The sequence below is a fragment of the Equus caballus genome, chromosome 12, assembly GCF_041296265.1.
Source record: "Equus caballus isolate H_3958 breed thoroughbred chromosome 12, TB-T2T, whole genome shotgun sequence".
NCBI classification, from domain to species: domain Eukaryota; kingdom Metazoa; phylum Chordata; class Mammalia; order Perissodactyla; family Equidae; genus Equus; species Equus caballus.
Genome location: NC_091695.1, coordinates 34456196 through 34469219, shown reverse-complemented (window position 1 = coordinate 34469219; position 13024 = coordinate 34456196). Strand labels below are relative to the sequence as shown.

The window sequence follows — 13024 nt, the reverse complement described above, 5'->3', positions numbered from 1 at the left end:
TTAGCAGTCCCAGAGGGAAGCGCTGACCTTGAGAATGGGCAAGACGGGCGAGAGCCAGTGGTCAGATGGCAAAGCTGGTCCTTGCGACAGGCTGACGATTGGTAGGTTCTGTGGTCAGTCTGACGATAGGAAAGGTCGTCTAGCCACTCAAGTACCCTGAGACAGCCTCATTGGTGTGGCACCTGGGCCTACAGTGCGCCCCGAGGACCACGCTGGGGCCCGGGGACCCTCTCCCCTAGAGGCCACGTGCCTTTAGCTGTAGAGTTGCCGGTTGGGTTCCCTTTTGTGAACCCTGCCTCGTTTTCGTTCTCTTCTCAGAATCGTACTAATCTTCTTGACTGGCCCACTGCTGGTCTTATTTCAGGCGAAGTGCCGTTGTTTCTGTTATTGCTCACCATGCCCTAGGAATACTCAGTCTTTCAGGTCCCCGTGAATGGAAATCCGCAGACACCATTGAACAGCAAAACGTGCTTTGAACGTTGCTGTCTTTGAACTGTATAAAAATGTTTTAAAGTAACTTGGGTAATTGCCATTTGCCTTTGTGAAACGTATCCCAGCCAGGCCTTTTGCCTCCTGGAGCCATGCCAGGAAAAATGTGTCCCTTAGATTTTGCTGACGTGTTCTAGTGCACACGCTTGCACATGCTGGAATAAAATCCGTAAGGTTTGTGGCAGTGCGCCTCGGTCCTCGTCCCCGGAAGTTCATGGTTCCTGTAGGGTCACAAACTATTCAAATTGGCCCAAGTTTGGGTCACCCTTGTTTTCTAAATTTATTTTGTAATTCGCAGGAGGTATGCTTGAGCACTTGGCTGTGTGGAGACAGCCTTTATTGTTTGTCCCGGCGCGTGACTCCGTTTCCCGCTGCGTGGGGAGCGTGTGTGGTGGTGGGTGGTAGGCAGGTTTCTCTGGAGCTCCGGGTTCCCCGTGATGGCATTGGCTCTGCACTTCTGTGTCACCATAGCTGTAACTGTCCAGGGGCAGGCCGTTCTCTGAACTCTGTGGTCGTGCACGGCAAGTTCTAGGATGTACTAGTAAGTTACTAGGGAAAAATTCAAAGTATGGAGGTTATTTGTCTGACTACAGTGGGTAATTTTAGTTCTGTCAGTTAACCAGAAATAAAATTGACTTTAGGAAAAATGCTTTATTTATAATTGTGGGAAAATGTTTGAGTTATCCGGAAAAAGTATTATTGGAATACAGTTTTACGTTTATGGCATTATAGAGGTAAGAATCAAAATACGGTCCTCAGAAATATTTCTTTTTATTACCTCAAAAGTGTGCCTTTAGCTGCCAAAGTCACACAGCCAAACACATCCACTTTTAGAGAGTTTTCAAGAACCTGGTGACTTCGGTGGAGAGCTCACTTTCAGGTTTTGTCAAAGTTACATAAAAGAGAGTGGTGGGCGCGTTGGGTGCTGGACATGCTTAATGAATCCGTGGAGGGTACCGCTGGCGTGAAATCAGCATCACTGTGTTCGTCCGCTTGGCGGTGCTCCCACAGCGTTGCCGGGCGTCCCTGGTGCTGTCTGAACTCCGTCGCCTTAAGTAACCTGGTGTTCTAATGCTCTCTTTCCCGTTTCTCCCTGGTTGACTCTAGTGTGGTCACAGGGTAAGTTGAGGCGGAGGGTGTGCTGTGCTGAGCGTGTGTTACAGCCTGTGGCGTTGGCGGTCACCAGCCTCAGGCTCTGAACTGAGGTTCCGGGAGAGTCGTGCTGCTTTGCTGAGAGCTGTGCCGGGTCCCCTCACCCTGGCCGCCCCCACCCCCAGCCTCTGACAGCGAGCTGCACCCCATGGCGGGAGTAGTGCTTTGCGTGGGCCGTAGAGCCGTGTTTGTGACATGAGCCCAGCAGGTGTTGGTGCAAGGTGCCATGGTACTGAACGTGTCAGCCTCAGAGAAACGAGGTGCGTGTGTCGCTTGGATGGTACACCTTATCTGGGGTCTGGTCAGCAAAGCCCACACCGCTTCTCGTTATGAAAGATAACTTCATCATCGTGTCCTGTTCTAGTTATAAAACACACGCCGTCACTCACGGGTTACATGACGTTTGTCTCATCCGTGTGCCTGTTCCCCAGGGGATTTAGCATATTTCTGAATGTCTTTCTCCTCTGACTCTAATGTTAAGGCTGGGAAGCATGGCACATCAGTTTCCTGGTATAGAGGTATTTAAAAAATCGCCCTTGGGGTCTAGAATGATCTTCGAGGGAGGAGGTCAAGTCCCAGCCAAGCAGCCGCGAGTTGCTGGCTGACTATCGCGGGCCCAGCGCTCCTCCCTTTACCCCACAGGGACGGCAGCCCCGCCCTTGTTTCTCGAGTAGCTCTCTGTAAATGGAGATCGCAGATCCTAAGGGTAGACAAAGCGATGACAGAGATTGCAGTGTCTCCAAGCAGAGGAGGGAAATACGTAACAACAGAAACCAGACGAGTCTTCTGTTTGCTCTGGACAGTGGTTTGGGGCCGTAGAATCTGGGCACACAGAATACACCTCATTGCCCCAGGATATCAGCTTCTGCCTCAGCCTCTGCAGAACAGAGGTGGGTGCCTCGGGTAGACTTAGGATGCAGAGAAACGCACGGCACTTGAGAGGCCCGCCGCCTTCGATCTCTCGGGTTTCAGGCCTTGGAGCGAAGGGCCAGTAGAAGACGACCTCGTGCCCTGGCGGTTAGCTGTCGCGAGGACTCAGCAGCCATCGTGGTGATCTCTGGTTGCGGTGAAGTCGAACCACACGGGTGGTTCTGTTGATTCTTAGAAAGTGCTCTGATGAGTAGTCACAAACGAAGGAGAGCGGCCGTCTGCCTGAGGCCGTTCTCAGTGGCCAGCAGGGAAAGGCAGTTCCTAGACCGAGCAAGAAGGGAGCGTATTTGTTCGAGAAACCGAGCTCCAGAGAGGGCAGGAGTGGCGCTGGCCCCGGCGTCTCCAGTCTGGTCTCCGCATCCTGTGCTCGCCCTACCCTGCACAGCTTCCAGGGGCGCTGCCCTCTCCTCTCCCACGGGCAGGGGCCTTCTTCACGTGACAGAACAGTCACCCCAAGAGAAGAAGGGGGTGCTGGTGTTCCTGCCTGGGGTGATAATGCAGGGATCTGGCTCCGTGTGGGGTCTTCAAGGTCACCAACTAGCCTGATAGGGGAGGGAGCTGGAAGCAGACAGAGACCTGGGCCGGCCGCCCAGCTGGGGTCTCCTCTGTCCTCGCGCTCACTTCTCGCGTCTCTCTCGGCGGCATCTAAGAGATGCATCGTTCTCCCTCCATTGCCTTATCGCCCTTTCAGCAGGGCGCTGGGCCTGCACTGTGAAACCCAGAAGTAATCCATACTAGAGAAAGCTGTTGATAAAAGCCAACGACCATTGCAGGTGAAGTCAGAAGGGTGTGCACCAGTCCCCAGATGATGGAATTACCAGACTATTTTTAACCCTATGTTCCTGTGTACAGTGAGTGTCTGTTTCATATGAAAAACGAACTCTCTGCCAAGTGCCCCGGACTCAGTACCTGTTTAGTTCACTTCAGAGTGTGGGGATCGGAAAGCCCTGTTGGCCCGGCACCAGTGCCATCCCCGCCCCTCCGCCGGGCCAGGCGGGCAGGACTTGGGCCTTGACCGTGCTGTCAGGGTTCAGGTCTTTCCCTGCTCTGTCTGCCGAGGAGGTGTTTGTCTTGCTCGTATGGCTCCTATGGCTCACAGACATGTTAACATAAGATAGAGCCACTGTCCTTGAGGAGAACTTGTCCCCAGGAAACACAAAGTGGCACTTAATTCAGCACACTGGCGGTCGGTCCCGCCCAGCGAGGCCCTCCTCCCCCCTCCGTCCAGCATTGGCCTCCTGTGTCAGGGGGACGGCAGTTCCAGTGGACTTGGCTGCTTTTTTATTTATGAGTAGCTTTGCTTATTTGAACTAGAGAAGTTTGCCCCTTGTTAACTCTACTTGAGCTATTAAGATATTTGTTGCATCCTCTGGTCGAATTATCCTGGATAGTTACAATATCTGTTATTCCCCAGAAGCCTAAGGGTGACTTAAGGAACACTTACTTGAGATCCTGTGTGAAACGTTTTGAGCTTTAATTGTCCGTAGACTTCATAGTCTTAAGAAAAGTCTAATAGCATTTCAATATGTTGAAGAGCTGTTATGTATCTTTAGAAGTAAAAGATTCGACGACGTGTTCTGTAGAAATGATTATGGAAAATGACTTGGGGTGTCGGGGCGCGTGCGGTGAGCAGCCCCGTCTCCTCTCCGAGGCTCTCCCTGTCAAAGTGATAGGGTGTCTTAGAAAGGCTTGGAGGTAAACAGCACAAAGCAGTAAGATAAGATTCGTGAAGCTTCTTTGTTCTCTCTTACATAGCCATGTTCCCAGTAGACAGAATCATTTGCAAAGATGGTAATGTGGTAAAGTTCCAGTTCGCCTATTTGAAAATCAGGCCTACAGAATATTTCTGATCTCACGAGGGCCCTGGGACTCCTCCCTGCCTCCTGCCCCACGGTAGCTGTCAGCGCAGGGCATCTTAGGCTCACACTCCGTCTGGGGTCCTGGTAGAAACTGTCCGGGTTGAAATTTTCTGGATTTGAAGCCTGTGGGTTAAACCACAGAATGACCCAATGTCTGAATTTAGCAAGTACCTAGTTAGCTAACTAGCAACGTGGAAGAGAAACAGCCAAAATCCAGTCCACTACTTGCTTGCTACAGTAGACCATTCCTAGTGTTAAAAATCCACATTGTTCTCGGTGTTGGTGGTGTGAACGCTGAACGTTTGTGAAGCTCCCACAGAGGCAGGCTTCTCTGTTCGGACCCGGTCTAGTTTCCTCTTTCTCCATATTTTCCCTCATCGTTTAGAAAGAGAAGAGCGAGAATGTTTTCGCTTGAATGTCCTACCTTGGATACAAAGGCTCTGCTGGGTTTTTTTAAAGTGGGTAATAACTCTTTAATTCTGCGAGGAGATGATTCTACAGAGAACCTTGTCGAGTCCGTCAGCATTTCATTGTTCAGGAGTTCTTCCTGACATGTACCAAACTACCGTTAAGTGGATGGTTTAGAAGATGAAAGGAAAATAATGAGATATGTGCTACTATGCTTGTGAAAGTGTATAGAGCGAGTACTCTGCTAACTTGCTTCCTGTATGCGTGTGATCGAGTCTTTCACTGTGACTGTCTGGTTATTTGTAGGCATGAGTTGCTCGAGGAAGCCCGGAGACAAGGTTTACCTTTTGCACAATGGGATGGGCCAACTGTTGGCGTCTGGCTGGAGGTATAGTCGTCTTTCGATCCTGGATCAAGTATGTGACTCATGTGAACGTGTTAATCCATTTCACACACTGTGCATAACCTTCTGGCCTTAACATTTCCTGTCTCTAGCTCTGGGTTGGGTTGCCAGCCTGGTATGTGGCCGCCTGCCGAGCCAACGTGAAAAGTGGGGCTATCATGTCCACCCTGTCAGACACGGAGATCCAGCGCAAGATCGGCATCAGCAACCCTCTGCACAGGCTGAAGCTGAGGCTGGCCATTCAGGCGATCACGTCCCTCACGAGTCCGTCAGCCCCTCCTACGTCAAGAACGGTGCGTCTCCCTGAAAGCAGTTTATCCCCTCCTGACGTTGCTTCTCCAAGTCTTCGTAAACACACCCAGGGCTCCGGTTTAAAATTTCAGCCTGCAGAAACGTCACAGCTTCTAACGGGTGAAAACTGAGTGGTTAAAAATACTTTATTGAATGCTTTTTTTAACAACAGCCTGGCTTCAGTGGCTGCATTGTAACATAGAAGTAGGAGTTTCTGAAAACAACAGTAGCGATCACAGATTTAAACATAAATTCATCAAAAGTGAAGGGAAAAAAGCCTCGATCCCCAGTTGCGCTATAAGCAGTGTTTTACTCTAATGTGACGTTGGGCCCCTCGGTGCTTCCATTTTTGGCACTGAGGGCCCTGGGAGCTCAGGGTTCTGAGCAGTCCATTAGCCTGCGTGTGCGCACGCACCAGGCATTACCTGTGCTCATCCGGTTTGCTCCCCGTGGGGAGACCTCGAACGTCCTTAAAGAGGGTCCTCCTATTTGAAACGTTAAAAACTAATCTAATGAAAACATTAGCGGTTACTGGGAGATAAGGGCAGGCCAACGCCTCATTTCTAAAGTGCAGACTCTTTTCATTGGCCCAGTGCCCACTCTCTGCTTTTAGCTTTTGGTTTACTCTCGAGAGAAAAACCCTGATTAAGAAACCAAGAGCCTCACAGGCATACTTCTCTGAGTAGCAGGTCAGGGCCCGATTCAGGCCTCGGTTCCTTTGCACAAAAAGTGTTAAGAGCCTTTTTTGTTTGTTTGTTTGATTTTGTCTCTTAGTAAAGAGTTGTGGTAGCGACAGTCAGCCTGTGTTCTCACCTGTCGCACAGACAGCTCTTCTCCCAGTGGAAAGTTTTGTCGCAGTATCCGATCTGGTCCCTGTTCCCCCATCATTTCACATGAGAGTGGCCTTTCTGCAAGTGAAGGCGCTGGGGTGGTTTTCCCCAAGTTTTTATCAACTGTCTTGAGAAAGCTCGCGTCCTGCGAGCTGAGGTTAACGGCCAGTGGTGAAGAGCCCGTCCCCCGGGAAGCTCTGCGTTGAGAGCCGCGGGGCCTGGCTGTCCGCGGCTGCAGTGACGGGGACGGGACGTGGGGCCGGTGTTCCGGTACAGTTGCGATTGGGCCTTCTTTTGGACACACTCAGTCCTGCTCCCTGCCTCTTGAGCCCCCCGGCGAGGTTGTGCAGGCCGAGAGGCCCCATCCTGGGAGCGCCTGCCCCGAGCCGTCTCCCCCAGTCCGGAGCTCGGCTGCGTGGGCTTCCTGGGCTGAGGCCCTTTCCCATGGGGCGGGTTGATGGGCACTGGAGAATTACTCACACTTTGAGAGGCGCAAAATGTATTTTCTTCTCTTTATATTTCACATACCTCAGGGGGTGAGCAGGGCAGATCCAGCTCTAGGAATCATGGGCTCTTCTCGTGTGGCTGACCACACAGCATTAATTAGGTGTGGTCACTCTTTAAGAAGGGCGAGCTGGTCGATGTTCTCTCCTTTTCTACGTGGGCATCTCAAATGAGAAGAGGGGGAGACGGGCCTCGCCTCCCCTGCTCCTCCTGTGTGCCCGTGGCTCACGTGTCTGCCACCTTCCTCTCTGTCACTGCTTCCCTCGCCCTGGATGTGGTGGTCCCTGGGTCACCGTAGACCACAGGAAATGTCTGGTTAACGCATGAGGAGATGGAAACACTCGTGGCCTCGCCACAAACGGTCAGTCCCGCCCCGAGCCTGTCCTCCTCCCAGGGCACCCCACTTACAAGCGGCACCATTCCCGGCCTTTTTGTGGGAAACAGAAAGGTCATTTTACACTCAGTTGTTCCTGATAAGTATTTCCGCTAGGTATTAGTCAAATGTATAAAATAGGATCCGTATTTTGTCTTATTTTCGATTTTTCCAGGAACTTTACATTGGTAGGCCCTCTCTCTTTAGAGTAGGTTGAATTCACACCTCCTTTAGGGAGAGGCCTCGGCCGAACACTCCATTTTGAGGGTCTGGCCCATTTTCTCCCTCACTGAGTGTGCTTGCCGGGGGGGCCTCGGCTCCTGCCTGAGAAGCTGGGATTGTTGTTTTGCATGCGTTTTGCATGATACCTTGATTTCTCGAACTTTCCCCTCCGTCTCGCTGCACCTTCTGAAGTTGATCTGCTTGCCTTACTAAGCTCACTGATACTAACAGCTGTGTTCTTTTCATTCCTAACCACGTAACATCAGGAGGATGAGGAGGGAAGCTGGGCTCAGGTTGGAGACTTTCTATACTATATTCTTCACTATATGTACAGCAACAAAAAGAATTGGCGTATGAAAACTCGTAATTTACTTTTCTTGACATTTTTAACATCTTAACTTTTTCAGAATATTGTTAACGATTTGAAAGCATTAGGCGGAAGCAGAGCGTAGAGTTAAAGAGCACGTCTCATGGACAATTTTGAACCTCTCTTCCGTGGGGCCGTGGTGTCAGTTCTGGTTAGCGTAGACGGCTCTGTGTAGCGGACCGGCTTCTGGACGCGGTCCTGGGGCTTCGGCGGCTCCTGACATTGCGGATTTAAGTACCCGCTTGGGTAACTTAACCGCAAGGTCTGCCGGTGGGAAAACTGAATTCTGAGAACTTTCCAGCACAGGAGTTGCTGTGGAGACGTCACGTCCGGGTCTTCGTGTTGGTGTTTTACTAAGTGCTGATCAAAAGGCTTTCTTACTAATGGAATTCTCAGAAATTAAGCCTCTTCTTGCTTAATGTACTTTTCCGTTTTCAGCTCCCCAGCTCTTCAGCTCACAAAAAGCTGCCACACGTGTCTTGCAGCCTTCCTCTGAGACAGCTCGACTAACACAGCGGTGTCCCTGCCTGTGACCCCACCAGCGTTGCTGTGTGACATGCCGCACTTTAGAGGGACCCGCACAGCCGCGCAGTGTAAGCAGGCGGCGTCTCCAGAGGCTCTTGCTGAGGGCGGAGCGCTCAGGGTCCTCACGGGATCGTTGGTTGTCTGAAAAGAATCAGGATAGTTTCAAATCAGAATTTTCCTGAGTACAAGTTGTTGGTTGAAATGCCAGTTTCCCTCTGTTTGTATTCCCAACATAAAGCCAATTCTCTCTCTCTTTGTAACAAAAGAAGAGAGAAGCTATAATATGATGGTGTGAGCCCTCTGCTCCTGATTTGGGCCTTCTGTGCTGCTACGCCAGATAAATATCCTCATTAATGATTTAACCTGGTCAGCTACCTCTTTACAAGGCCACTGATGACCATCAGTGAATTAAAAAGGGTGCATTTTGTAATTACTTAAATGTCGGTGTATTTCACACTAGGAAGCAGAACTTTGTCAGCACTTGAGTAGGAAATTCCCTGTGTCTGGGGCACGAGGTATAAATTAAATAAGCGGAATGTTTGCTCTCTGCAGTAGAAATACAAACACGGGTGAGCTGTGCCCGCGGCAGCAGAGTTAGCCAACACTCAGTGTTCCTAGTAAGCAAGAGCTGCTCTCGCTGTCGCCTCCCCTAGATGAGAGGAGTGAAGAGGCTTCCTGGGCTCTGTGAGGCCGCCCGGTCTGCTGAGGGCCGTGGTCACACAGTGTTCCTCTCCTGTGCCCTTACCTCGTGGCCAGCTCTGAAGCCGAGAGGACGTTCAAGGTTTCCTCGGGCCCTCGGGAAGAAAGCATCAAGGTGTGGTGAGAGCCGTGGGTGCCTTCATTTAGCAAGTGGCACATGTGGGCTGTCTGTGGGAGGCTGTGCTGCTTGCTGCAGACACAGGAGTGAGCGGGACAGCCACAGTCCCTGCCGCCGGCCCTCACAGTTTACAGAGATCACAGAAGTGTGTTTGTGATCATTTCAGTGGTGGATTAGCAGGCCCTGGGCAGTGGCTGCCTCTTCTGGCCCAGGTGTTGTCCGATGATGGAGATCCGTGTCAAGGGCTTTTTCAGAAGGCTCTGATGGCGGCCCGGGAGATGGAGGGCTCCCTGGACTGGGCCTGATCCTCAGTCGCTGACCTACGTTATCTGACGCTGACCACTTAAGAAGTGTGACTAGAGTGTATGATGAGGAAACAAAAAGGAGGAGGGTTCCGCTTCCATGGAATTCTCTTATTTAGAAATCTTTGCGTTGTGTGCCCATTTAAGAATACGTAATCACAGGCAAGGAAATGAGACCAGATGCTCATGCGTAAGTCTCAGGCATATGAGATGAGAGTAAGGTTTGAAAGAGTGAAAAACATGACAGTGTGATGATTTCCCGAAAATGTTTGATGTTTTTCCCACTCATGGTTGCTTAGAGAAAATAGTGAAAATGTTTTTTTCTGTTCGAATTTAAGCATTCTTGTTGGAGTGTGAGTCATTTCTTCCAGCTTGGTTGGTGTAAGTGATAAATTAGACCAGAGGCCGTGTTTTCAAGGCAGAGCACGGTGGTAGTTGAGAGGGACTGTGTCCAGGGATTCCGTGATGGGACTGCAGAAGGCCTGCGGGCGCAGCTGGTCTCGGACAGAGGGGCAGCGAGTGCCTTCTTTGGATATGTCTGTAGATACATATAATGTGTGTGCTTATTTTTCATTGTACAAAGCTTGGCTGTGTTCTGTTAGATTTATCCCTAAGGATTTCATGACTTTGATGACATTGTGAATGGCATTTTGTAAATTTCGGTTTCCAGTTCACTTCTAGTATTTAGAAGCACAGCTCGTGTTTGTGTCCTGGCCTTGTGTCCTGCCGCTTTGCTAAGCTCGCTGTAGTTCTCACAGCCAGTTTGTAGGTGCATTTTCTATGTTGCTAATCAGGTCATCTGCAAATAAAGACAGGTTTTGTTTTTCCAATTCCTATGCTTTTGATTTCTTTTTCTTGCCTTGTTACCGTGGCTAGGAGTTCCACCGCAGCGCTGAATAAAATTAGTGAGAGCAGACCCTTTGTTCCTGATCTCAGGAAGAATACATTGTCTTTCTACCGTTAAGTGTGATGTCAGCCCTGTGTTTGCTGTAGATGCCCCTTATCAGGTTGAGGCCGTTTTCTTCCATTGCTAGATTGCTGAGATTTCCATAAATGAATGATGAATTTTGTCAAATGCCTTTTCTGCATCTTTTGAGATGATATAGTGGTATTTCTTTTGAATCCATTGATAGGATGAATGTCATTGATTTTTCAAGTGTTGACCCAACCTTATGTTCGTAGGATGAACCTCACTTGTCGTGATAGCTTATTCTTTTAATTTATTATTGATTTAATTTGCTCATATTTTGTCGAGGAATTTTGCATCTGTGTCTATGAGAGATACTGGTCTGTAGTTTTCTTGTAATGTGTTTGTCTGGTTTTGGTATCAGGATAGTGCTGGCTTCATAGGATGAGTTAGGCATTTCTTCTCCATTTTTTTGGAATAATAGTGTAGAATTGTTATTTTTTCCATAAATATTTGGTAAGATTCACCAGTGAAGACATTTAAGGTAAAGATTTTATGTGTATGTGAGAGAAAGTTTATAACTGCAAATTTGAGTCCTGATAAGATACAACTTATCTCTTTCTTATGAGTTGCTCTCATAGATGCTGTCTTTTGCCCATTTTATCTAAGTTGCTTACAGTTGTTCACAGTTTTCCCTTTCAGTGTCTATGTCCTATAGTGTGTCCCCTCTTTCATTCTTGATATTGGTAATGTACGTCTTTTCTTTTTTCTTAGTCACTCTGTCTAGGGCTTAGTCAATTTTACTGATCTTTATGAAGAACCAGATTTTAGTTTCATAGTTTTATTTTTCTTGTTTCTGTTTCATTGATTTCTGCTCTTTTATTTTCTTCCTTCTGCTTGCTGTGGATTTCATTTGTTCTTCTTTTTCAAGTTTTTTAAGGTAGAATCTTACATTGTTGTTTTGAGACCTTCCTTCATTTACGACATAAGTGTTTAATACTATAAATTTCCCTCAAGACACTGCTTTAGCCATGTCCTACAATTTTTGAATAGATTGTGTTTCACTTTCGTTCAGTTAGAAATATTTTCCCATTTCTCTTGTTTTCTTCTTTGGCACGTGGGTTATTTAGCCGTATGCTAATTTCCAAATACTTGAGAATTTTCTAGATATCTTTTTATTATTGATTTCTAATTTAATTCTGTTGAGGTCAGAGAACATAGTTTGTATGATTTCAGTCCCTTTAGATCTGTTGAGATTTGTCTTGGAGAATCCCATACGCACTTGAAATGAACGTATTCTGCTATTATTGGGTGGGGTGTTCCACGAAACGTCACTTAGGTCAAGCTGGTCAATAGTGTTGTTTAAGGCTTCTGGATCCTTACTGAGGGGGTCTGTCTGCCTGTTTTGGCTTCTTTGTTCAATCAGTGACTGAGTCAGAGGAGGGTTGAGGTCTTGTGACTGTAACTGTGGATTTTTCTGTTTCTCCTTTCAGTTCTGTCAGTTGTTGTCTTGCTTCTCTCTTCTTTTAAAACTATTTTTCGGTTCACTTTTTTTTTAAGATTTTATTTTTCCTTTTTCTCCCCAAAGTCCCCTGGTATGTAATTGTATGTTTTTAGTTGTGGGTCCTTCTAGTTGGGGCATGTGGGACGCCACCTCAACATGGCTTGATGAGCAGTGTCATATCCAGGCCCAGGATGCAAACCAGTGAAACCCTGGGCTGCTGAAGCGGAGTGCGCCAACGTAACCACTCAGCCACGGGGCCGGCCCCTTCAGTTCACTTTTTACACGGATTTTGAAATTAACAGATTTTTTGTTGAGGAAATTTGGAAAACAAAGTGTTAAAATTAAAACCAGCCACAGATATTTTTGTGTACAGTTGGATTGATCCTTCAAACTTGTTCATGAGTCGTGATCATTCTTTGTTGTTATAGTATTATACACAAAAATTACTTCAGAAAGATCATGTGTTATCAGCTACATTTTTATTGTGGTTGGGGAAATAGGTTAAATTTATAAACACGAATGAGTCATAGGTTTTCAGTGGTATAATACCTTCTGTTAAAATTCTACTGACAAATTTAAAAGGTAGTACATAGGAGATCAAATTATTTTGAAATGATAAAGAACAGTGTTGTCATTCATTTAAGCTTTAAGGATATGTAATAGGTTAAAAATCCAGTTTAAAGATTATTTAAACTGCCCTTGTGACCTCTTGGGTGTTCTTTTTCCTGAACTGATCGTACTTGCTTGTTGAAAGCAGACGCTCGCCTACGGGGACATGAACCATGATTGGATCGGGAACGAGTGGCTGCCCAGCCTGGGCCTCCCGCAATACCGCAGCTACTTCATGGAGTGCCTGGTGGACGCGCGCATGCTGGCCTATCTCACCAAGAAGGACCTGTGCGGGCAGCTGAAGATGGCGGACAGCTTCCACAGGTCAGTCGTTGCACACAGTTCCTGCTCGTTGGCTAGGAGGCTTTTGACTGTTTCCATCTGGAATTTTGTTTTTTTTTTTTGTAAATAGAAAGAGCTTCCAGTGTGGAATTATGTGCCTGCGAAGGCTGAATTATGACCGAAAAGAACTGGAAAGAAAAAGAGAAGAAAGCCAGAATGAAATAAAAGGCTAGTACATTACGTTTAATTG

At 47.9% G+C, this 13024-nt stretch overlaps 1 protein-coding gene across 14 annotated transcripts in view; it reads left to right on the top strand.

Moving 5' to 3' along the window:
• LOC138916697 (liprin-alpha-1-like) overlaps positions 1-13024 on the top strand; it is a 109062-nt gene that overhangs the window by 78079 nt on the left and 17959 nt on the right. For 9 of the 14 annotated variants that reach the window (XR_011424018.1, XR_011424019.1, XM_070229891.1 and 6 more), the window contains 4 exons: positions 5145-5226; positions 5334-5534; positions 12641-12816; positions 12905-13002. Coding sequence is in view for 9 of the 14 variants with exons in the window: in XM_070229891.1 (XP_070085992.1) it covers positions 5145-5226; positions 5334-5534; positions 12641-12816; positions 12905-13002 (557 nt within the window). In the remaining 5 variants the exon portion in view is untranslated. Of the gene's footprint in view, positions 1-5144; positions 5227-5333; positions 5535-7164; positions 7502-7727; positions 8422-12640; positions 12821-12904; positions 13003-13024 lie in introns of those variants that run through there. The other 5 variants (XR_011424022.1, XR_011424021.1, XR_011424020.1 and 2 more) reach the window with 4 other exon arrangements.